The sequence below is a fragment of the Scyliorhinus canicula genome, chromosome 16 (genome assembly GCF_902713615.1).
Source record: "Scyliorhinus canicula chromosome 16, sScyCan1.1, whole genome shotgun sequence".
NCBI lineage: Eukaryota > Metazoa > Chordata > Chondrichthyes > Carcharhiniformes > Scyliorhinidae > Scyliorhinus > Scyliorhinus canicula.
The window spans coordinates 58,333,261-58,359,087 of record NC_052161.1 but is presented as its reverse complement, the minus strand read 5'-3'; the positions used below and the strand labels follow the sequence as shown (position 1 = coordinate 58,359,087).

The window sequence follows — 25,827 nt, the reverse complement described above, 5'->3', positions numbered from 1 at the left end:
TTCAAGTCCTGAACTGGGACTTGAACCCAGAGCATCCAGCTCAGAGGCAAGGATGCTACCCACTGCGCCACAAGAACACCTCACTTCTACAGTGCCACAGCTTCAATTTTGTCAGGCCTATAACCTATGTTGAGTTTTGTGCATTCAACCATTTCTTGACGTCATATTGAGTGATTCAAAATGCTGAAGACAGGCTTCTGTGAAGGCGGGGACCTCAGCAGGTGGTTCCAATGGATCATTTATTCATCATCTCTGGTGAAGAAAGATAGTTGCAACTTTTTCAGCCTTGATTCCGCAGTCCTATTACTGTGGTTATGATATTTTTTCTAACTCCCACATACTATTAAAGTGATAATCCATTCTTTTTATTCCTGTTACAAAGGTGAATGACATAATTAAATTATAACCTGATTACCATGGTGATTAAGTAAATTTCGGTATTCCAGGTTATGATATTGCAATTATGCATATTCCAGAAGATTTGATGTAATTACATAAATCTTTGATGACTGTGATGATGTAATTGAATGAATTCTAGGTTCCCAGGAAAATAAAGTAAGCAGTGAGTTGATGCACTATGTGAATATTAGGTCATTGTGCTTTGCAGGTTGCTAAGGTAATGACATCATGTGTTTTGCAGGTTGCTAAGTCAATGACATCATCTGTTTTGCAGGTTGCTAAGTCAATGACATATGAGTTTTGCAAATTGCTAAGCCAATGACATCAAGTGTTTTGCCTGGTTGCTGAGGCAATGACATCATGTGTTTTGCAGGTTGCTAAGGCAATGACATCATGTGTTTCGCAGGTTGCTAAGGTGATGATGTCATGCCTGACCCTGCCATTACAATGTCAATTATGTCACAAAGACAGACTTTGAATTGGTTTGGTCCTCCCTCCCCTTCCACCACACAGGCAGAGTTGGCGGGCCCTCAGATACATACGGTCACTGCTCACCCAACCTTTCACTCCCACCAGGCCCTCAGGTACAGTACGGACATTTCATCATTTCCCCCCTCAGGTACAGTCTAGCACTGCCTCGTCCCCACCAGCACCCCTCTCCACCAGCACCCCTCCCCACCAGTCCCACGTCTCCACCACCGCCGCCCCTTCATGTACAATTTGGCATTGTCCCCTCCTCACTTGCTCAAGTAGATTATGATCACAGCAACAGGCTCTTAAGAATAGTATGGGCACACCCCCATGTTCCTACCCATGACCAGACCTTCAGGTACAAAACAGTGATAGGCCCTACAGCTACTCTCCCTCCTTAGGTTTTAGAGAGAGTACTGGGAGGGGAGGGGACCAAGTAGAAATGGGGGGAGGAGGAGACAGAGTGGAGAGGAGGCCGGGGGGGGGGGGGGGGGGGGGGCGTCAGAGGAGACAGAGCGAAGTGGGGAGGGCGGACGAAACAGAGCAGGGGGACAGAGGAGAAAGAAAAGGGGGAGTAGCACGGTGGTTAGCACTGCTGACACACCGCTTTGGACCAGGGTTTGAATCCAAACCTCGGGTGACTGTCTGTGTGGAGTTTGGACATTCTTCCCGTATCTGCGAGTCTTCTCTGGGTGCTCCAGTTTCCTCCCACAGATAAAAGATGTGCAGATTAGGTGGATTTGCCATGCAAAATTGCCCCTTAGTGTGCACAAATGTACATATTAGGTGGGATTATGGGGTGGATGCAGACTTGATGGGGTGAATGGTCTCCTTCTGAGCTATAAGGATTCTCTGATTCTATGAGACAGAGCGGAGGCGGAGGAGACAGAGCGGGGTGGGGGGAGGCGGAGGAGACAGAGCGGGGGAGGCGGAGCAGACAGAGCAGCGGGGAGGCGGAGGGGACAAAGCGGGGGGGGCGGAGGAGATAGAGCGGAGGGAGGCTGAGGAGACAGAACGGGGAGCGGAGGAGACAGAGTGGAGGGGGAAATGGGGAGTCAGAGCGGGGAGGGGCGGAGGAGACCTGAGCGGAGGGAAGGCAGAGAAGATGAGGGGGAAATGGGGAGTCAGAGCGGGGAGGGGCGGAGGAGACCTGAGCGGAGGGAAGGCAGAGAAGACAGAGCGGAGGTGGAGGAGACAGAACAGAGGGGCGGAGGAGACAGAGTTGATGGGGAAGCAGAGGAGACAGAGTAGAGACAGGTGGAAGAGACAGAGCAGAGGGGGGCTGAGGAGACAGAGTGGAGGGGGGCTGAGGAAACAGAGCGGAGGGGGCACTGAGGAGACAGCAGAGGGGAGGCAGAGGAGACAGGGCGGAGGGGGGGCAGAGGAGACAGCGGAGGGGAGGCAGTGGAGACAGAGTGGAGGAGAGGCAGAGCGGAGAGGAGACAGAGCAGAGAGGAAGCAGAGGAGACAGGGTGGAGGGGAGTACAGTGGTCAGAGCGGAGGGGGGAAGCAGAAGAGATTATGTGGAGAGGGAGAATTGGAAGAGACAGAGCGGGGGGGGGGGGGGGGGGGGGGCGCGAGGAGATAGGGAGATTGGAGGGAGCAGAGACAGAGCGTGGTGGTGGGGGGGAGGGATGCGGGTGAGACTGTGTGGTTAGTTTTCTGTGGGGGGGTAGGGATTGGGGTTAGTGTTCTGGGTTGGGAGGGTGGGGAGTGCTCCGGGGGGTGGGGAGTGATTCGGGTGAAGGGCGGAGTGGGGTGATCGGGATGGGAGTTGATCTGGTTAAACAGGGTGAAAGGGGGGTGGAGGTGATCCTGCTGGGGAGCGTTAGGTTGTGGGAAGTGATCCGGGTGAATGGGGGAGGGGGTGAACCAGCTGAAGAGGATGGGGAGGGCGGGGGAGTGAAATAGGTGAGGAGGGAGTGATGCAGTTGAAGGGGTAGAGTGAACCAGCTGGAGGGGGTATGGGGAGTGATCTGGCTGAAGGGCGGGGGAGTGATGTGGCTGAAGGGTGGGGAGTGATCCAGATGAGGAGGGGGGAGTGATTTGGGTGAAGGGGGGGGGAGAGATCTGGGTGATGGAGGGGATTGACCTGGTGAAGGGGGGAATGATTCGGGTGAAAGGTGAAGCGGAGTGATTCGGGTGAAAGGGGAGGCGGAATTTACCGGGAGAATGGCGGTGGGGGTAGTTATTCGGGTGAAAGGGCAGGGGTGGTAGTTATTCGGGTGAAAGGGCGGGGGGGGGTGGTTATTCGGGTGAAAGGGTAGGGAGAGTGATCCGGGTAAGAGGGAGTGATCGGGGCGAGGGGGCGGGATTTGGCGAAAGGGGAGATGGAGTGATCCGGGTGAAGTTGGGAGTAATCTGGATGAGGGTGATCCGGATAATGGGGAGGGGCTGTGATCCGGGTGAGGGGAGGGGTGATTCAGGTGAGGGGGGAGTGATCCGGATGAAGAGGGGAAGTGATCCGGGTGAAGTGGGGAGAGTGATCAGCTGAAGGGGAGTGAGATCTGGGTGAAGGGGGAGGAGTGATCCGGGTGAAGGGGGGGCGATCCCGGCGAAGGGGGAATAATCTGGATGGAGGGTGGGGGGAGTGATCTGGGTGAAGGGGGTGGGAGTGATCTGGGTGAAGGGGGAGTGACCGGATGAAGGTTGGAGTGATCAGGGTGAAGAGGGGAGTGATCCGGGTGAGGGGGTGGCCGAGTGAAGGGATGGGCGTTGATCCTGTTGAAGGAGTGATCCGGGTGAAGGAGGGGGAGCGATCCGGATGAGGGGGGGATTGATCCGGGTGAAGGGGGAATGATCTGGATAAGGGGAAGTGATCCAGGTGGAGAGAGTGATCTGGGTGGAGGGGGCGGGGGGAGTGATCCGGGTGAGGGGGTGATCTGGGTGAGTGATGTGGGTGAAGGAGGGGGGAGTGATCCGGGTGAAGGGGGGTATGATCCGGGTGAGGGGGGGAAGTGATCTGGGTGGAGGGGAGGGAGTGATCCGGGTGGCGGGGAGAGTGATCCGGGTAGAGGGGGAGTGATCCGGGCGAAGGGGGTGATGCGTGTGAAGGGGGTGATCCGGGTGAGGGGGGTAGTGATCGGGTGAAGGGAGGTTGATCCGGGTGAGGGTGATCCGAGTGAAGTAATCCGGATGGAGGGTGGGGGGAGTGATCCTTGTGAAGGGAGTGGGAGTGATCTGGGTGAAGGGGGAGTGATCCGGATGAGGGAGGGGGTGATCCGGATGAAGGAGGGGGTGGCCAAGTGAAGGGATGGGTGGTGATTCTGTTGAAGGAGTGATACGGGTGAAGGAGGGGCAGTGATCCGGATGAGGGGGGATTGATCCAGGTAAAGGGGGGAATGATCTGGATAAGGGGAAGTGATCCGGGTGGAGGGAGTGATCTGGGTGAAGGGGGGATGATCCGGGTGAGGCGGCGAAGTGATCCGGGTGGAAGTGATCCGGGTGAGGGGGACGGGTGGAGGGGGGAATGATCCGGGTGGAGGGGAGGGAGTGATCCGGATGGCAGGGGGAGTGATCCGGGTAGAGGAGTTATCCGGGCGAAGTGGGTGATGCGGGTGAAGGGGGTGATCCGGGTGGAGTGATCCGGATGAGGGGGGGAGTGATCTGGGTGAGGGAGGGTTGATCCGGGTGAGGGGGGTTATCCGGGTGAGTGATCCGGGTGAGGGCGATCCTGGTGAGGGGGTGGAGTGATCCGGGTGAGGGTTGGGGGGGAGTAATCCAGGTGAGGGTTGGGGGGGAGTGATCCGGGTGAGGGGGGGACTGATCCGGGTGAGGGGGATGATCTGGGTGCTGCGGTACTCTGGGTGAGGGGGGTGATTCGGGTGAAGTGAGGGGAAGTGATCCGGGTGAAGGGGGTGATCCGGATGAAGTGGAGGGGAGTGATCTGGGTGTAGGGGGTGATCCGGGTGACGTAGGGGTGGTGGCCGAGTGAAGGGATTGGCGGTGATTCTGGTGAAGGAGTGATCCGGGCGAAGGAGGGGGAATGATCCGGGTGAAGGGGAGAATGATCTGGGTGAGGGGAAGTGATCCGGGTGGAGGTGGGGGGGGGGGGGGGAGTTATCTGGGTGAAGGGGGGTGATCCGGGTGAGGGGGGGTGATCCGGGTGAGTGATGTGGGTGAGGGGAGTGATCAGGGTGGAGTGATCCGTGTGAACGGGTGAGTGATCCGGGTGAGGTGGGGGGGCAGTGGTCCAGATGAGGGTGGGTTGATCCGGCTGAGGGTGGGGGGAGTGATCCGGGTGAGGTGGCGGGGGGGAGTGATCTGGGTGAGGGGAGGTGATCTGGGCGGGGCAGTGATCCGGGTGAGTGGGGGTGATTCGGGTGGTGAGGGGGAGTGATCCGGGTGAAGGGGGGGGGGGGTGATCCTGATGAAGTGGAGGGGAGTAATCTGGGTATAGGTGGTGATCCGGGTGAAGGAAGAGGAGTGATCCGGATGAGGGGGGAGTGATCAGAGTGAAGGTAGGGTGATCTGTGTGAGGGGGTGATTTAACCATATGAGAGAGTGATCCGAGTGAGGGAGGGATTGATCAGGGTGAGGGTGAGATCCGGGCGAGTGATCCTGGTGAAGGGGGGTTGTGAGGGGGGTGATCCGGGTGAGGGGTGATCCACGTGAGGGGGGTTGACCCAGGTGAGGGTGGGGGGCCTGTGATCCGGGTGAAGGTGGGGGGAGTGATCCGGGTGAGGTGGGGGAGGAGTGATCTGGGTGAGGGGGGACTAATCTGGGTGAGGGGGGGTGATCTGGGTGGTGCGGTGATCCGGGTGAGTATGGGTGATTCGGGTGAAGTGAGTGGGAGTGATCCGGGTGAAGGGGTGATCTGGATGATGTGGAGGGGAGTGATCTGGGTATAGGGGGTGATCCGGGTGAAGGAAGAGGAGTGATCCGGATATGGGGGGATTGATCCGGGTGAAGGGGAGAATGATCCGGGTGAAGGGAAGTGATCCGGCTGGAGGCGGGCGGAATGATCCGGATGAAGGGGGAAGTGATCCTGGTTAGGGGGGGTGTGATGCAGGTGAGGGGGTGATGTGGGTGAGGGGGGACTGATCCAGGTGAGTGGGGGGAGTGATCTGGATGAGGGGAGGGTGATCCAGGTGAAGGGGGAGAGGATCCGGGTGAGGGGTAGTGATCCGGGTGAGGGGGGGGTGATCCAAGTGAGGGTGGTGGGGAGTGATCCGGGTGAGGGGTGATCCGGGTGAGTGAGGGTTATTCGGGTGAGGTGAAGGGGAGTGATCCGGGTGAAGGGGGGGTGATCCAGATGAAGCGGATGGGTGTGATCTTGGTATAGGGGTGATGGGTGAGGAGAGGAGTGATCCGGGTGAAGGGGGGTAGTGATCCGGGTGAAGGGGTAGGGATCCGGGTTGTATGGGGGTAATTGATGCGGGTGAAAGGGGTGGGATCCGGTGAGGGGGTGAGCCTGGTGAGTGATGTGGGTGACGGGAGGGGAGTGATCAGGGTGGAGTGATCCGAAAGGGGGGGGGGAGTGATCCGGGTGAGGGGGGGGGGAGTGATCCGGGAGAGGTGGGGGGCAGTGGTCCGGGTGAGGGTGGGTTGATCTGGGTGAGTGATCTGGGTGAGGGTGGGTTATCCGGGTGAAGGGGGGGTGATCTGGGTGAGGGGGGATTGAGCCGGATGAGGGAGTGATCCGGGCGAGGGGGGATTGATTGGGGTGAGGGTTATCCGGGTGAGTGATCCCGGTGAGGGGGGTGATCCAAATGAGGGGGGAGTGATCTAGATGAGGGGAGGATGATCCGGGTGAGGGGTTGGGAATGATCCGGGTGAAGGGGGTGGTCCGGGTGGAGTGATCCGGGTGAGGGGGGCTGATCCGGGTGAGGCGGCTTGATCCGGGTGAGGGGGTGTTCTGGGTGAGGGAGTGATCTGGGTGAGGGTGATCCGGGTGAGGGGGGAGTGATCCGGTGAGGGGGGAGTGATCAGGGTGAGGGGGGGGTGATCCGGGTGAGTGATCCCAGTGAGGGGGGGAGGACTCCGGGTGAGGTGGGGGAGTGACCCGGGTCGGGGGGGGGTGATCCGGGTGAGGGGGGTGATCCGGGTGAGGTGATCCGGATGAGGGGGGTGATCCGGGTGAGGGAGTGATCCGGGTGAGGGGAGTGGTGATCGGGGTGAGGGACTGATCCGGGTGAGGGGTGGTGATCGGGGTGATCCGGGGTATGGGGGGGGGGTGATCGGGGTGAGGGAGTGATCCGGGTGAGGGGGGTGATCCGGGTGAGGGGTGATGCGGGTGAGGTGATCCGGGTGAGGGGTGATCCGGGTAAGGGGTGATCCGGGTGAGAGGGTTATCCGGGTAAGGGGGGTGATCCGGGTGAGGGGGTGATCGAGGTGAGGGAGTGATCCGGGTGAGGGGGTGATCCGGGTGAGTGATCGGGGTGAGGGAGTGATCCGGGTGAGGGGGATGATCCGGGTGAGGGGTGATCCGGGTAAGGGGGGGTGATCCGGGTGAGTGATCCGGGTGAGGGGGTGATCCGGGTAAGGGGGGGTGATGCAGGTGGGCGGGGGGTGATCTGGGTGAGGGGTGATCCGGGTGAGAGGGTTATCCGGGTAAGGGGGGTGATCCGGGTAAGGGGGGTGATCGAGGTGAGGGAGTGATCCGGGTGAGGGGGGGTGATCCGGGTGAGGGAGTGATCGGGGTGAGGGAGTGATCGAGGTGAGGGAGTGATCGGGGTGAGGGAGTGATCCGGGTGAGGGGGATGATCCGGGTGAGGGGTGATCCGGGTAAGGGGGGGGTGATCCGGGTGAATGATCGGGGTGAGGGAGTGATCCGGGTGAGGGGGGTGATCGGGGGGGGGGGTGATGCGGGTGTGGGGGGATCCGGGTGAGGGGTGATCCGGGTGAGAGGGTTATCCGGGTAAGGGGGGTGATCCGGGTGAGGGGGTGATCGAGGTGAGGGAGTGATCCGGGTGAGGGGTGATCCGGGTGAGGGGGGGTGATCCGGGTGAGTGATCGGGGTGAGAGAGTGATCTGGGTGACGGGGGGGGGGGTGATCCGGGTGAGTGAATGGGGTGAGGGAGTGATCCGGGTGAGGGGGGGATGATCCGGGTGAAGGGTGATCGGGTAAGGGGGGGGGGGGTGATCCGGGTGAGGGGGGGGGGGGGGTGATCCGGGTGAGGGGGGGGGGGGGTGATCGGGAGTTGAGGCCCGGCAGCCGATTCAAAGCGAGCGCCCTCGCCGGTGTCCAATGAGCGCGGCCTGGTGCGGAATGGCCGTAAACAAGCGCAGAACTAAAGTCCCCCGCCCTCCGAGTATTTCCGTGATTTCACTCCTGCTCAGCAAGTGCTGAGTGCCGCTCACCCACTGACTAAACTTACCCCCGGTCTCCCGCTCCCAGCTCTCCCTCAGCCATCATCCGGCCGCGATCCCCCTGCAGCACCACCACAACAACAAAAATAACTGTTGGTTTTTTTAAAACTCTAGCCCTCTTGTAATCACTATGGCCTCTTGAGAAAAAAAAACAAGGTAAGAAAACGCAGTCGCCAAAAGATAAAAAAAACAGCGAATAACTGAGGCAAAAAAGAAGGGGGGGGGCGGGGGGTGAGATCAGGTTCCGAGCCGAGGCGGCCTCCATCCATCTCCCCCCCCCTCACCCTAAAACTTTATGTGTGGGATGGCGGTCAGGTGTCAACCTCAAGTTTTTTTTTTGGGGGGGGGGGGGGGGGGGGGTACAAGGAGGCAGGGCAGACGCCGGGCGACCTTGCCGTTGGTGCCGGTTGCGGCAAAAGCCTTGAAGTTCAGGTGGCCCCGCGGGGCAGCTGGCAAATAAATAATGCGCCACACACAACACACACACACTGACAGGCAGGGAAACTGTGTTAGAAACTTCTAGAGCTTATTTATCTCTATAGAAGAGGAGGGGGGTGGGTTGTGTAGGGAAGGAGGGAGGGGAGTTTGGACGCGGATTTGCCCCCCCCCCCCCTCTCATCCCCAGTACCCCACACACACTCTGCCTCCCAGAGGGTCTGACTTTGCCAGTTATTTGGGGCTGGGAGCAGACCCAGTGTTTGGTTTATCTCTCCCCCCCCCCTCCTGTCTCTCTCAGGCTGACGCAAATAGTGACGCTGGTGGCTTCCTGATGAGAGACAGACACACACACACATGGGGGGGGGGGGGGCACACATCGAGGGGCCACACACACACACATGGGGGGGGCACACATAGAGGGGCCACACACACATAGAGGGGGGCACACATAGAGGGGCCACACACACACACCCAGAGATGGGGCACACATGGAGGGGCCACACACACACACAGGAGCACACTTAGAGGGGGTCACACACACAGGGACACACTTAGAGGGGGGCAGAGAGAGAGGGGGCACACAGAGGGGCCACAGACGCACATAGAGGGGGATAGAGAGAGGGGTACAGAGAGAGGGGCTACACACAGACGGGGGACAGAGAGAGAGGGGCACACATAGAGGGACCACAGACACAGGAGGGCAGAGAGAGGGAACAGTCAGAGGGGGCACATACACACGTAGAGGGGGGCAGACAGAGAGAGGGGGCACACACAAAGAGGTCATACACACAGGGGCAGAGAGTGGGGCACACTTGAGGGGGCACACAGAGAGGGCACAAAACTAGAGGGGAAACACCGAGGGCATAGAGAAATAGAGGGGGCACAGAGAGAGGGATAGAGGGGGCACACATAGAGGAGGCACAGAGAGAGGGATAGAAGGGGCACACATAGAGGGGGCACAGAGAGAGATAGAGGGGGCACACATAGAGAGACCACACATGCACATGGGGGGGGGGGGGCGCAGAGAGAGGGGGCACACTTGAGGGGCCACACACCCTAGAGGGGAACACAGAAAGGGACACACATAGAGGGGGCAGAGAGATAGAGGGCACACATAGAGGGACCACACACGCATACGGGGTGGGGGGTGGGGGCAGAGAGAGAGACAGGGCATACTTGAGGGGCCACACACCCATAGAGGGGAACACAGAGGGAGACACACAGTGGGGCCACACACATACACAGGGGGACAGAGAGAGGGGGCAGACACAGGGGCCACAAACACACAGAAAGAGAGGGGGCACACGGGGGGGGGGGGGACTGGGAAAGAGAGTGAATCACAGGGATAAACAGATGGGGAAGACAGAGTGAGGGTGACACAGGGGAGGGGGGGGGGGTCAGAGAGAGAGGACACAGGGAGAGAGGGAGACACACGTGCATAGACAGGAGGAGGGGCATACACAGGTCGAGAGGGAGACAAACATAGAGACATACATAGGGAGAGTTAGACATACACACAAGGAGAGGAAGACACAGCAGGGAGGGAGGGGGGCACTGGGGGAAGCGAGGGAGACACATGCACACTCATATCGCTCAGCACGACAGCAGAAAGCGGACTTTCGCTTTCCTCCTCTTCTTTCCCCCACCCCCACGCCGCTTCGCCTCCCTCTCTCGCTTCACGCTACATCATGCTGCTGCGTAGTTGGGTTTTTAAAAAAAATTCCCAGGGAGGGAGGGAAGCAAATCGGTCCATCTCCATTGCCAGATTACAAGCGGTGAGATGAGTTTACGTTTGTGGATAAACTGTACTCTTAGTTAGCCCCCGGGGCAGTGCGTAGCGTGTCAGCTGATTAGACATATATTATATAAATATATTTAGATAGATAGAGTGAGTGGGGGAAACAGCATTGCCTGGACTGTGTAGAGTGAAATGGGAACAGCTTCTTGAGTAAGTGCAGTGCGCTCCACACTACTAGATACACACACACACACACAAAACACCTGCGCACATTGTAACTACAGCACACACCGAGTGCAAGTGACAGGGCTCCACGTGTTCAGCTCCAACACACTGTACCCATCCAATTCTCCAGTGCCCGGCAAGGGAAGGGCAAGGGCGCCTCTTTCTCTCTCTCAACAACGAGGATCCCCGCGGTTGGGTGGCCAAGCATTGCGATACGGCCTACTTTAAAAAAAACAAAATTATATAAAACACCACAGGGCTGCATCTTTTACACCCTTTCGCTGCGTGACGATGCACAAGTAGTATTCATGTCTATAACGGAGCGGGCTCTTTTGATGCTGTGCGATCTCGCTCTCTATCGCCTGGAAGTTGCGGGGCAGGCAGCGCAGAGGAGGGTAAACGGCATTTTTTTTTGTGTGTGTGATGATTTATGATGTGGTTATGGGACTCCCTCCTCCCCGTCAACCTTGTACGCAGGAATCTAAAGTTTCAAAACGCAGAGTCATTGGTGAAAATATTTTTTTCTCTCCGCAGAGAAATCATCCCATCCAGAATATTGTAACACAGGGAAGGCGGGTGGGTGATATCTGAAGTTCAGACAAATGGTTGAAGCGTTCAGTCCCCCAAACTCTTCCCTTCCCACCCCTTGTTATTTTCTCTCAGAAATATGCGTGTCACACTTGCACAGTTTAAACTAGAACGGTTCCTTTACAAGTGACTAAGTTTAATTTTGAAGAGGAGAGGAATGTCATGCAGTCAGTTATTGAATCGCGGAATGGTTACGTTTACAGGAATTTACGTGATGCGTTAACTTTTTTTTAATTTGTGCTAAATTTCCCAAACTGACAGATGTGTGAGTAGGTTGCATTGCAAAAGGCTGTGATGTTACTTTGCAGACATGCCCTGGTCACCAGGATGATTTGGATTTTCTGGCTTCATGGCACTGTTGTACTTTACCATGAGTTAAGCCTGGCTGAACATTTTCTAATGAGATGATAATATCCCTTTAACTGATATTTTAACTATTATTTTCAATTAATTTTATTTCACATTTTTTGCCAGGGCACCTATGGAAGATACTATATTCTTATTTTATTTTTTAATCTTGATTCTTGATTCATAATTTCTTTTACTATAATATAAACTTTTTACTAAAATGTTCAAGTAGACCAGATACATTATTTTGGAGGATTCTTTCATTTGGGCATTATTTCTGTTGGTCAATAGCCAAACATAGTTACCCAGAAAGATGTGTGCCCGTGTGTTTATGACAATATTGGCATTTAGATTTGCTTTGTGTCAGAATAGAGATTGGTTTGGTAACTCAACCCACCTATGCACATTTTACAGTAAATTATTGGTATTAGATCAATAACTTTGAATTAATTATGTAATAATTTATATTTAAAAATGTTAGTTGCTAAGAATGTTAGGAACGACTTAATGCCCAAAGAAATAGTCTGATTGAGTAAATTGGTAGTTTTATAGCACTTCGATAGCCAATCACTGCATTGTTTTTCACCTATGATTTAATGTGCTGTTAACATCTTTATCTTGTAATACTGTAGGTTTGGGACACTCTGTACAATACAGGAGAAGAGAAAAGCATAACCTTAATCCTTGACTAAAGGACAATGTGCTCCTGGAGAAGTTGATTTGCTTCGAATTTGTTCCAACAAATTTCTCAGACAGATGCCTGGAGAAATGCAGCTGTGCCGTGCAGCACAGCAAGTCCTTTAAGCATAGAGCCACCTGTTAACTCTGGCCTGATTTACCTGCTCTTTTGCTGTTACCTTGCCCAACAATGGCTACACAAAGGAAATACCTAGTGAGAGAATTTAATGCCTTCATCACTTGTTACGTCTGCAAGGGCTATCTTATCAAGCCAACTACAGTGACTGAGTGTCTGCACACTTGTAAGTAATGCTGCAAGAATTATGATGTATGTTTCTGAATAATAGTCTGGGAGTATTGGATCAGACTTGATAAACAATTCACCGTCAATTCTTGCATATGACAAAAAGTGAAAATACCATGTCGAAGCTATGCTTGATGGAATATTGTGACAGTAACAGAAAATACTTAAAGGCACAGTTGGTGACAATGAATGGAGACAGTGTCTTACAACAACTGATTCTCAACATTATTATACCTGTTGCTACTTTCTGTTAATATGAATGAACTTTAGAATGGGATGATTCTATTTCTATCATGGCTGCCTGGTTAATGGACTTCCACTGTATTGCACAAACTAACCTATTACCAGAAAAGCAAAGCACACTATTGGCAGTTGTTGGCCAGTGGTAATTACCGATTTCCGCCTCTCATCAAGCTCCTATTCCAAGAACTCCCTTGCTTCTCTTCCACTTACACATGTATTCCAGGATTTTCATCTGGGTGTGTACATTGGCTCTCACTTGTGATCTCAGTCTTTGAGCACTATTTTCCCCAACATCTCGCAGCACTGCTGTGTCTGTCCCCAAATGATCTACATTTTAAACAACATTCCCTAATTGGGTTTTGCACCATTCAATAGTCCAGCTGACCTTATCTCCTGCTGAAGGCACAGGTTTGAGCATCCACCTGGATGATCCGCTATTTATTCCTTGGTTTTCTTTGCAGCATTCATTTTTTAAAAACAAATTCTAATTAATGGCAATTTAGCATGGCCAATACACCTACCCTGCACGTCTTTGGGTTGTGGGGTGAAACCCACGCAGACAGGGAGAGAATGTGCAAACTCTACACAGACAATCACCCGGAGCTGGGATCAAACCCGGGTCCTCGACGCAGCAGTGTCGCAGCAGTGCTAACCACTGCATCACCGTGTGCCGCCCCTTCTTTGCAACCTTCATTACACTTGCTGCTGTCTATTTCAGACAGATTTCTCAGCTGCTTCATCCTCTGTTCTTGGTGAACCTGCTGTTTATTTTGCAATTTAAAGATTACCTCTCTAATATCCTTCTCATCCCTATTGCCTCTTCATTTTCCTCTTTGCTGTTCCTGTATCATTCAATGTTTTCAGGATGGCATCTTAGAACAGCATGTTCTACCAGAGCCTACCAGAGTGCAGGCTATACTAGACTGGTATTGTTCACGGAGATGGGAGTAATTAATGATCTCATAGCTAACTATCTGTCCAGATACTTTTAAGACACAAGGATGAAGTCCATCAGGGCTCAGGCTCTGAATGGCAACGAGCATAATATGATAGAATTTTATATTCAGTTTGAGGGAGAGAGGAGTGGGTCTGAGATTATGGTTTTAAATTTAAAAACTTGCAATTATGTGGGTGTGAAAGCTGAGCTGATTAAAGTGAATCGGCAACTTAGGTCAAGGTATAGGTTAATAGTGGCAAACATAAATTGGGATATTTCAGAAAGCACAGAGTAGTTACATTTCAATGTGCAAGAAAATGTCGAAGGGACGGAACCACCATCGGTGGTTAACTAGAAAAGTTTAAGATAGTATCAAACTTGAGAAAAAGCATATAATTGTATAAAGACAGATGTCAGGTCAGAGGATTGGACTGAATATAAGGAATAACAAAGAATGACTAAAAGATTAATAATGAGGGAAAAATTAGAGTACAAGTGAAAGCTAGCGTGAAATATATAAACAGATAGTAAGAGTTTTTATAAATCTTCAAAAAATAAAAGATTTAACAAAGTGAGCGTTGGTCCTATGGAAAGTGAATTTGGACTCATCAGCCGTGCAAGAATCCGCAGAACCCTTGACCAGTAACCTTGACCAGTAGGATGATCATCATACTCATTAACGAGTGATCGCTGAAGGAGATGACCATCAAACCATTGTCGATTGTCACAAATACCCATCTGGTTCATTATTGTCCTTTAGGATAAGAAATCTGCCTTCCTTACACAGTCTGCCTACATGTGACTCCAGATCAACAATAATATGGTTGACTCTTAAATTGCCCCACTGAAATGGCCTAGCAAGGCTCTCAGTTAGAGGGTAATTGTGGATGGGTAAATGCTGGCCTAGCCAGCACGTCCACATCTAATGAATAAAACATAAGTGCCAAGGAGTGGATAATGATCCATTTACTGAGGAACATATGAACAAGGAGTAGTAGGCCTTTCAGCCTCAAGAGCCTATTCCACAATTCAATAAGAGCATGGCTGATCTGATAGTAACCATAAATCTGCACTCCACCTACCTTGCTTATCAAGGATCTATCCGCCTCTACCTTAAAAATGTTCAAACACTCTACTTCCACAACCTTTTTGGAAAGAGAGTTTCAAAGACTCACGACCCTCTGAGCGAAATAATTTCACTTAATCTCCATTTTAAATGGGAGACTCCTTAATTTTTAACAGTTCTAGATTCGCCTACAAGAGGAAACATCCTCTCCACATCCACCTTGTCAAGACACTGCAGGATCTTATATGTTTCAATCAAGTCACCTCTTACTAAACTTCTAAACTCCAGCGGATACAAGCCTAGCATGTCTAACCTTCCCTCATAAGATAACTCACCCATTCCAAGTATTAGTCACGGCCTCGATGATGGTACTCTTGGCACCTCCAAGGTCATTGATGTTAGTACGCTTGTCCTAGCTGACAGAGAATCTGTCTCAGACAGTGTTGATGTTACCTCTCCAGGGCCTTGAGGCGGCGCCTCTGCATAATCCAAGTTTCTGAGCCGGATAGAAGAGTTGGGAGGACGACCACCTCGTACATGAGGATGCTGATGTCAGTACGGATGTTGTGGTCGTCAAAGACGTTTGTCCTTAGGCTTCCGAAGGAGGCACTCGCGAATTGGATATGATGTTGGATTTCTGCATCAATGTCAGCCTTAGAGGAGAGGGGTGGCCCCCTCGGTATGGGAAATGTTCCATGTTTGGTAGGGTTTCTCCATTGATCTTGATGGAAGGAGGGACCGGATCTTGACCTGGGGGCAGATTGGTAAAGGACTTGAGTCTTCTTGAGGTTGAAGCTGAGACTTATACTTTGGTATGCTTCTTCGAATGTGTCAAGCATGGCTTGGAGATTCTCTTTTGAGATGGCGTTGTCGTCCGCATACTGAAGTACCACAAGCGATGTCAGTGTCGTTTTCCTCTTAGATTTCAGCCGGTTGAGGTTGAAACGGTTTCCGTCCATCCTCTAGACAATGTCCACTCCACTGGGAAGCTTGCTCTTGACAACGTGAAGGATGGTGGTGATACAGATGGAGAAAAGAGTGGACTCAATGACACATCCCTGCCTGACTCCAGTCTTGACCTCAAAGGTTTCTGTCTTATTTCTGTCGGTGAGAACTGTTACAAACATCTTGTCGTTGAGGTGTCAGAGGATGTTGATGAATTACTCTGGACAGCGGGCCTTTGACAAGGTCTCCCATAGCACTTCTCGATTCAGTCAAAAGTCTTGGACATCATTCGGCTTTTAATTCCAGATTTTTATTGAATTCTATTTCACCATCTGCTGTGATGAGATTTGAACTTGAGTCCCCAGAGCATTACCCTGGGTGGCTGGAGTACTAGTCCAGTGAAAATGCCTCTACACCACTGCCTTCCACTATCATCCCGAGTTCACTCATCTCCTTGTAAAATAAGGCTATTGTCATCCTCCAACACATTGAAGATTGGGCAGCACGGTGGTTAGCACAGTTGCTTCACAGCTCCAGCGTCCCAGGTTCGATTCCCGGCTTGGGTCACTGTCTGTGCGGAGTCTACACGTTCTCCCCATGTCTGCATGGGTTTCATCTGGGTGCTCCGGTTTTGCTCCCACAATCCAAATTTGGGCAGGTTAGGTGGATTGGCCACTCTAAATTGCCCTTAGTGTCCAAAAACGTTAGGCGGGGTTACTGGGTTATGGGGATAGGGTGGAGGTGTGGGTTTATGTAAGGTGCTCTTTCCAAGGACAGGTGCAGACTCGATGGGACGAATGGGTTCCATCTGCACTGTAAATTCTATGATTCTATGATAAAGGTATTTGTACCTTGATCCTGACAGAGACCTAGCTTATGGACTAATTTTCCCTTTCACTGAAGCAATTCTATCCTCTTATACCTTCTGACTTCCTGTCCGAGCTGATCTCTGTGCAGTGTTTGATATGACTGATTGTTGCATTCTTTTGCCTCCAATCTCCTTGTTGAGTCTCTTATATGTGTTAACAGAGCCAGCAAAGTTTCTCTTCCTGTCTAGTCATTCTTTAGCAAGGAATTCCAAAGATCAACCTTTGTCTCAGTCCTCATCTGCATGTCCTTTTGGAGTCAGGTCAACTTCCTTAGATGTGATAATGACAACCCCCAACCTTTCTTTGCTTTACTTGTTCCCTCTGTTTTCCTAGATTGGCTGTTATAAGATAACCAGAATTTCCTTGAGCTGAAAATTGAGAGCATCATTGTGAAAGCCACCGATCTTGGCCCTCACCAGAAACTTTGCTAATTTGCTATTAATGCTGCAGCTTCCATGGTTGAACCAGATTGTGCCCACCTTCTGAGTGCTGAATGTGCAATTCTGAGTTTCAGACTCCTTGCGCTGTCCATCATAAAACCTGAACTGCATCTACACAGAATATTCTGTGTCTGCACCTACTTTACTGCACCAAACTCTGAGTCAGTCTTGTTGTCTCTGGACTAGCAGCCTTTCCAAATGTCACCCTCTATAAACTCCCCACTTGTTCGGGTTTTTGTCACTCGCATCATGTCCTGTGTTGAGTGCCAAACATCTAAAGTTCTTGTCCTCGCTGATGTACACTGGCTTCCCTTTCTTTAGTATATTAGGTTTTAAATTCTCATCTGAAAATCCCATCATTGCCACACTGACACTGCCAATCCACCACCTTAGTGATGTAAACCCCCCCCCCCCCCCCCCCCCGCCCCCGCCCCAACCTTGCCTCCAGTCCATCACCTATGGCAGGTTCTCCGCGTATTGGACTTACTCTTTAATTCCTGGGTTTCCTTCCCTAAATCTAATTCTTGTTATACCTTTAAAACTCCATAAAGCCAAATTATTTAATTAAGCCTTTAACCAATTCTCTTTCACTCCCTTACTAAAGCAGAGTTAGATAAATGCAAGTTCGTGTGGGGAAATATGTGGTTAGTACCACCTTTGATGTCATATTTGCACTGCCTCATTTTAAAAAAAAGGTATTTTATTACAAACACATATAACATCTATAAAATACACCAGTCCATCAAACCACAATCCACAATTTGTACAATTTTTCCCCTTTGATCCTCCTCCTTCCCCCTCCCCCTGTGACAAACAACTCCTCAAATCACGTCATGAACAGCCCCCATCACACCTCAAAACCTTCCTCTGATGCCCCAACTCGAACTTAATCTTCTCCAACCAGAGAAAGTTGCGCAAATCCCCCAGCTAAGCTGCCACCCCTGGCAGTGTGCGTTCCCTCCAGTTTAAAAGGATCCTTCATGGGTTATTAGAGAGGCAAAGGTCATAACATTGGCCCCTTTCCCTCCAGAAGCTTCTGAGACCCCCAAAACTGCCATCATAGGGTCCGGCTTGACCTCCATCCCCACTAACTTGCATAGTGTTTCAAACACCGCCTCCCAATAGCTCTCCAGCTTCTGGCAGCCCCAGAACATAGGCAATGATTCGCCAGCCCCCCGCCCACACTTCTCGCACCCATCTGCCCCTCCCTGGAAGAACCCATTCACCTTTGCTCGAGTCTTGTGTACCCTATGCACCACCTTGAATTGAACTCATCTCTTGCAGGAAGAGGTTGACTTCACCCGCCGCATCGCCTCACACCTCCCCACAGACTTCCCTCCCCACAGACTTCCCCTCTGAGAACATGTCCAAAACTCGCTCCAGCCCGTCTCTCTCCACTTCCCATACATCCCATCTATCTCCCTCGGCTTGAACCTGTGGTTCTCACACAATGGTATCAGCAACAACATTCTTTCCAACTTAAAGTGTTTCCTCAACTGGTTCTACACCCTGACCATCGATTGCACCACTGGGCTCCCCGTATACTTTCATAGACGCTAATGCCAACGGGGCTGTCACTACATTTAATAGCCTCCTGATGTTACTGGAAAGCTTCCTAACCTTCACAAAACCTGTTTGATCCTCAGAAACTGCCCCAACGCACACACTCCATCCTACCGGCCAACACCATCGCCGATACTTCCCCTTCCTCAGGATCAGTGTAATCGACGCCTGTGTCTCTTTTCCTCCAACTCTGGGAACTCCAACTCATCCAAGAATCGCCCTATAGCCCCTCTTCTCCGCCAGACATGGCCTTATACAACTTCTTGTAATATCTCCTGGTATCCCCGAGTATCCACCTCACCTATCTCGACCAGCAGCCGTCCATGCTCCTTCCGCTTCTTTCAACTCCTGTGAGCCTTGAACAAGATAATCTCCCCTCGAACCACCGCCTTCAATGCCTCCCAGAATCTGGCTTCCAACAACTCCCTGTTCTGAATAAGGTCCACATAATTCTCAATCGCCAGTATCACCTTCTCACAAAATGCCTCACTGCCAAGAGACCCAAATCCAACATCCACCCCGGCCTCTGCACCCACCCTGAACAAAGACTAACCTCTAGCCAATGTGGCGCATGGTCCAAAACCACAATCCCCGCATACTCCGCCCCCACACCCCCATGAAATGAAATGAAAATTGCTTATTGTCACGAGTAGGCTTCAAATAAAGTTACTGTGAAAAGCCCCTAGTCGCCACATTCCGGCGCCTGTTCGGGGAGGCTGTTACGGGATTCGAACCGTGCTGCTGGCCTGCTTGGTCTGCTTTCAAAGCCAGTGATTTAGCCCTGTGCTAAACAGCCCGGCTCACCACAAAGAAATCGATTCTAGAATACACCTAAACACATGTGAGAAAAAGGAGTAATCCCTTCCTCCCGGGTTCCTGAACCTCCACGGATCCACCATCCCCATACGTTCCATAAACCCTCCCTGCTCCTTTGCTGTCCTCGACCTTCCCATCGATTAGGGGCTTGACCTGTCCACCTGCGACTCCATTACACAGTTCAAGTCTCCGCCCATAATCGGTTGATGAGTATTTCCGGGATTGTTCCCAGTAACTCCTTTACAAAACGCGCATCGCCCCAGTTAGCCACACATGTGTTGACTAGCACCACTGGCGTCTCCTCCAGCACCTGACTCACTATCACATACCTCCCCCCTGGGTCCCGCACTTTCCTGGCCCCCACAAACACAGTCCACTTGATCAACAAAATGGCCACTGCCCTCAACATCGGATCAAATCCCAAGTGAAATACTTGCCCCACCCATCCCTTCCTCAGCCTAACCTGATCCTTCACCCGGAAATGGGTCTCCTGTGGAAAAATCACCTCTGCTCTCAAACCCCTCAGGTGCGCAAAAACCCAGGACCTCTTGACTGGTCCATTTAGCTCCTGGACGTTCCACATCACGACTCTTATGCCTCCATTCCCCATTACCGTCTGCCATCATTCCCCACCAGTTCCACCTCACTTAATCCCGCCCCAAACCGAGCCCATCCAAGATGGCCCCATCTCCACCCAGGATCACGCTCAACCTCCCATCCTGCCATGTCACATTTCCCCCTACCTAGCCACTCCTCGCAACCTCTTCCCCTACCTCTGTGCACTAGCTTTGATTGCTAGCATGGCAACTCCTGCCCAAAGGCCCCCCTTGCCCACTCTCCTGCCCCTACCCCGACCAGTCTCTCCTTAACCTGTGCAACAGGCCTCTAAACCCCTGAATTCCGACAGGACCATCAATCCCACCCAAAGGGCCATTTCATACACACCCCTTACATGAAAAAGAAATCACCCAAATTCACAAATAGCTGCCTCCCAAAAAGCAAGACAAAGGGCAGGAAGGGGGAACGATCGCCCCCTTACAAACTTACAACCAGCCCCTCCCCAAAAAAAAATAATTCCCCCCTTTGGCAACACAAAACAGCAATAACACCCAACTTTTGTGGGCTTAACCCCTCCATCCCACACCATCCCTCAGTTCTCCCCCAACTTATGGCCATTTATAAAGCCGTTTGCTTCCTTTGATGTCTCAAAGTAATACGCCCGGGCGTCGAATGTTACCCAGAGTCTCTCTGGTACAACACCCCAAAACAATTCTTCCGTTGTAACAACACCACCTTGGCCTTGTTGAATCCCGCACTTCTTCCCATGCTCTGCGCCAATGTCCTGGTATATAGGGCAGCATGGTAGCACAGTGGTTAGCACAGTTGCTTCACAGCTCCAGGGTCCCAGGTTTGATTATGGCTTGGGTCACTGTCTGTGTGGAGTCTGCACGTTCTCCCCGTGTCTGCGTGGGTTTCCTCCGGGTGCTCCAGTTTCTTCCCACAGTCCAAAGACGTGCAGGCTATGTGGATTGGCCATGATAAATTGCCCTTAGTGTCCAAAAAGGTTAAGTGGGGTTACTGGGTTACGGGGATAGGGTGGAGGCGTGGGCTTAAGTAGGGTGCTCTTTCCAAGAGCTGGTGCAGATTCAATGGGCTGAATGGCCTCCTTCTACCTATGTAAATTCTATTGATGATATCCAGATTCGATTACCCTTCCATTCGCACTCGCTTCACCCTGGCCCACCTGAGGATCTTCTCCTTGTCCACAAACTTGTGCAACTGTACAATCACTGCCTGTGTCGGTCCCCTGCTCTCGTTTCTGCCTCAGGGACCTGTGGGCCCGATCCACGTCTGGGGCCTTGACCAGAACCTTTCCCTCCACCAACCTGGCGAATATTGCACTTTGTGGCGCTCGTTCCTTCCACACCCTGTGGAAGACCCACTATCTGCAAGTTCTGTCATCTGGACCCATTCTGCTCCTCCACCTTCACCCGTAGCAACTGGCATGGATCCTCACCTCTACCGCCAAAGGCACAATCCAATTGCTCTGGTCGGACACCACCTTCTCCACTCCTGTATCGTCGCCCCCTGTGCTTTGAGGCACTTCTCCACCTGGTCCTCACAGAGATGCCACTGCTCTCTCTATTGCCTTTGACCAGTCGTTGTGCATCTCCTTCCTTTGCTGGCAAAATTCCTCCTTGATGAAGTTTATCAACTGCTCCATATGAGGCTATCCCCCTCCGCCATTCTCAAAATTGGTGCTGTGCCACAGGTGTCCTCCAACTCCTTAGCCCGATCCTTAACTGTTTTCTGCCAGGTCTGATAGCCAATAGACATGCAAATCTTGGGGAGAATCTCTTCTACACCTTCCACTTCACCTTTCTGCCGAAACTACCGCACTAACGGGTAAAACGTGACCAAACCAACGGCTCCAAGCCGGAGCTGCTCTGTGTGCGACCATTCACTCCATGGCTGCCTGCACTGTTTCATTTGATGCCCCCACAGGATAGAAAGGGTTGTGCCGTGGAGTGGGAGTGTGCGCCGCAGAGTACATTTTTTCTAATCCAGGAACACCTTCAATGTTGCAGGAGGTCATTTAAAACAAAAACCTTTTTCAGATTGTTTTTATGGTTACTATTAATTTTTGTATAGCTGTTGCTTTTAAGGTCTGTTTGGAATGTAAGTGGAATGTTCTTCTTCGGTTTTACTGTGTGTTGAGCGATACATCACGGGGTCGCTGCCCTGGATGATGGTGAGCCAGCCATCAGAATTTGCATGTGGTAAAATATAATGCCTTGGTTTAAAAACTGTGATGTGTCCAGTTAAAAATTACATGTGTGTAACATCAGAGGAGATCAGCTGATGCAGAGTTTGAAGGCAAAAGCAGTGTTTAGCCTATAGTATTAGTTATCCATTTGAGTGACTACCTAAAATACATAATTATATGAAAAACATCTAAATAAGCACAATTTAAGGCCAATTTCTGTTGCTGTTGAACCTTTCTTCTGATTTCCAGCTGTTTTGCACTTGTTTTGGGAGATCAGAGAAAACAAATAGCAGGAAATGATGGCCTCCTTGATTTGTTTTTAAGTTTGTAAGTGACTTCTTGGTTCTTCATATAAATTATCAACTAATCTGTGACATATTCAAGCCCACACAAACGTTCACACGTGGATCTCCGCTGTCATTGTTTATGGGAAGCAAGATGACAAAGTCATGAACTATCTGCCTGCATTGACATGGTGAGGAAAGAAAGAGAATGCATAGATGTTGTCCGTGTGCATTTTCAAAAAGGTGTTTGATAAGGTGCTTTGTAGATTTAAAACTATGGCACGTTAAATACAAAGCAGCTAGGATAGGAAGCTGACCAAAGGACAGAACCGGCATACTTTTCAAACTGGAGGACGTAAGCAGTGTTGTACTCTCGGGGCAGTGTTGTACTCTCGGGGCCTGATGTGGCTGAAGGGCCACAATGATAACATAGGCAGACACCACAAATGGAGCGGGGAAAACTGAAGTTAAAGGGAGATTCATGAAAGTGCCTTGTGGAAGACCTAGGCACATCAGTAGTTTGAACAGATAAATGCCATATAAAATTTAACGCTGATAAATCAAAGCTGATACATTTAATGAAGAAGAATAAGTAAAGAATATGTAGTCATGGAAAGGAAAAGTGTTGTAAAGGGCAAAGGACCAATGAAACATCTTCATGGTTTTACAGACGTAATTCTTTCAAAGCAGGAGAAGTTAATGGTCTTGATGTTCTGCTATAATTTGCCTGAAGTTGACCGCACCAGCATAAGGCACATGTGGAATTGAACATAAGTGAGGAGTACCCGATTTAAAAAAAAATGATGTGGAGGCTGGCCATGCCCCAAATTGGAATAATACGTATGGTGAATTTCCGGCAATACTAATAATTGTACTCAAATTGAGCTTTTCTTTTTAAGGGCATCTTCGCCACGTTTAACATTTTTTTAATTATCAAAATATAATATATATCAATGAATCTAGTCCATGCTTCATATTCACTATAAAGGGGCTGGTTTAGCACAGGGCTAAATAGCTGGCTTTTAAAGCAGACCAACGCAGGCCAGCAGCACGGTTCAATTCCCATACCAGCTTCCCCAAACAGGCGCCAGAATGTGGCGACTAGGGGCTTTTCACAGTAACTTAATTTGAAGCCTACTCGTGACAATAAGTGATTTTCATTTCATTTCATTTTTCATTTCAAAATAATTTTCAGTGATTACAAAATCAGATTACTCACAGATTGTGGACTAGGTACTCTTATTAAAGCTGCTTTCTTTGTTATAAATATGTTTAAACTATTCTTAAAACTTAAGGTTGTCATTCCTTTACATGTATATATCTATATTTCTTATGCAAGGGGGAAAGAAATGTTTTGTTATGCTGCTTAATTCACAGAATCATCAAATAGAATCCCAACAGTGCAGAAGGAGACCATTCGGCCCATCGGTTCTGCACTGACTCTCAAAAGAGAACCCTACCTAGGCCCACTCCCCTGTCCTGTCCTCGTAACCTCACCCAACCTGCACAACCTTGGACACTAAAAAGCAATTTAAGCAAAGACCATCCACTTAACCTGCACATATTTGGACTGTGGGAGGAACGGGAACACCCGGAGGAAGGCCATGCAGACACTGGGAGAATGTACAAACTCCACACAGTCACCCAAGGCTGAAATTGAACCTGGGTCCCTGGTGCTGTGAGGCAGCAGTGCCAACCACTGTGCCACCGTGTTGCGCTGGTTCATGGAAGTTTTTACATTTGTTATGTTTTTAAAAAAAATTTAGATTACCCAATTATTTTTTCCAATTAAGGGGCAATTTAGCATGGCCAATCCACCTACTCTGCACATTTTTGGGTTGTGGGGGCGAAACCCACGCAGACACGGGGAGAATGTGCAAACTCCACACGGACAGTGACCCAGAGCCAGGATCGAACCTGGGACCTCAGCGCCGTGAGGCGGTTGTGCTAACCACTAGGCCACCGTGCTGCCCTTACATTTGTTATGTTAATGCTTTTGGGTGGAAATCATAACTTCAGCTGAGTGTCAAATGAAAAATGAAAATGAAATGAAATGAAATGAAAATCGCTTATTGTCACGAGTAGGCTTCAATGAAGTTACTGTGAAAAGCCCCTAGTCGCCACATTCCGGCGCCTGTCCGGGGAGGCTGGTACGGGAATCGAACCGTGCTGCTGGCCTGCTTTAAAAGCCAGCGATTTAGCTGAGTGAGCTAAACCAGCCCCTGCAGTTGCGCCCAGATTTCAGATTGCACCAAAACTCTCGCTCAATATATTTAGAAGAAAATATAGGGAGTGATTTTGAGCCCGCTCTAGCCGTGCACAGGATCAGTTACACAACCTCAAAATCCGAAGAGAATCGGAAAACGCAAATCACGAATTCAGATCATGAATTCTTATTTTCAACCTCCCCTGCCGACGGAGTAACGCGAAGCACGTCACAAAATCCGAGGGACCTCATTTAACTAAATTAGCATGTCATTAGCCTGCATTCACTCCGGAACTTCCCACTGCCCCTCCACTGAATATTCATCGGCCGCTGGCATGCCATTTACAACAGCTTTGCGTAAACGCAAACCTGGCAACCTCACTTCCCAGGGCGTTATGGAGTTGAGAAGCCATCACTCCCAGGGTGTTAATAGTTCATCAGATGCAGGGGACACAAATAAGTTCAACTCAACTCGGGGCCAGGGTGGATTTCAGTTTCACAAACCGGGGGGCAAGGGTTGCTTGCAGGCCTTATTAACCCTTCATGTCAGGTGACCCTTGCTTTAAACAGATTTGAAGAATGACATGCAGGCAGGACTTCCCATGTCTTCTTTGCTGGGCCTGTGTCCAAATTCTCTGCTGAGGCAGTGCCCTTCCATAGTGGGAGCTAGAATGTTGGTGGGAGGAGGTGAACTCTGGGAGCGACTGTGAGGTTCTTGGGTGGGGTTCCATGAGAGACTAGGCTGCAAGGGTAGAATGGGGACTCAGGAATGGAGTGCATATCTGCCTCAGGAGGCATAAAGACACTCTCACTGAAGGGAGGACGACTACAGTGTGAATTGAACCCTACACTTAGGAAGCCCTGTGAGGACAAAGGAGTTAAGCTGCATTGAAGTTCAAATCAACTTGCCAGGGAAGTTTGACTGTCTGGAATTTGTGTTGGGGGATGGCTGTGGCTGATGGGAAGCTTGTCAACTCTGCAGCCCTTGTGACCTGGTAAGAATGAGGGTGCCCTCTTGGGATGTGCTTGTCATGCTAATTTCAGGTTTCACTTGAATCAGTTGTCTGCCGCAAGAGGCAGTAATTTGCCTGAAATGCTACCGCTTTCTGTAGAGCTAAACATCAGTGCCACTGACTGGAGCCAAGTTGGAAGCGTTGGTCCCAAGCACTGAACTCCAATGTTAATTTTTGA

General features: G+C 50.9%; 1 protein-coding gene across 5 annotated transcripts in view; it reads left to right on the top strand.

Annotated features, from left to right (window-relative positions):
- The first annotated feature begins 887 nt into the window (after positions 1–887).
- Positions 888–25,827, top strand: part of pcgf5b (polycomb group ring finger 5b) — a 249,944-nt gene continuing 225,004 nt past the window's right edge. For 2 of the 5 annotated variants that reach the window (XM_038822039.1, XM_038822035.1), the window contains exons 1-3: positions 888–983; positions 8,296–8,337; positions 12,151–12,498. In XM_038822039.1, coding sequence (XP_038677967.1) covers positions 12,387–12,498 — 112 coding nt within the window. In that variant the 5' untranslated portion in view covers positions 888–983; positions 8,296–8,337; positions 12,151–12,386. Of the gene's footprint in view, positions 984–8,295; positions 8,338–10,375; positions 10,395–10,531; positions 10,978–12,150; positions 12,499–25,827 lie in introns of those variants that run through there. The other 3 variants (XM_038822036.1, XM_038822038.1, XM_038822037.1) reach the window with 3 other exon arrangements.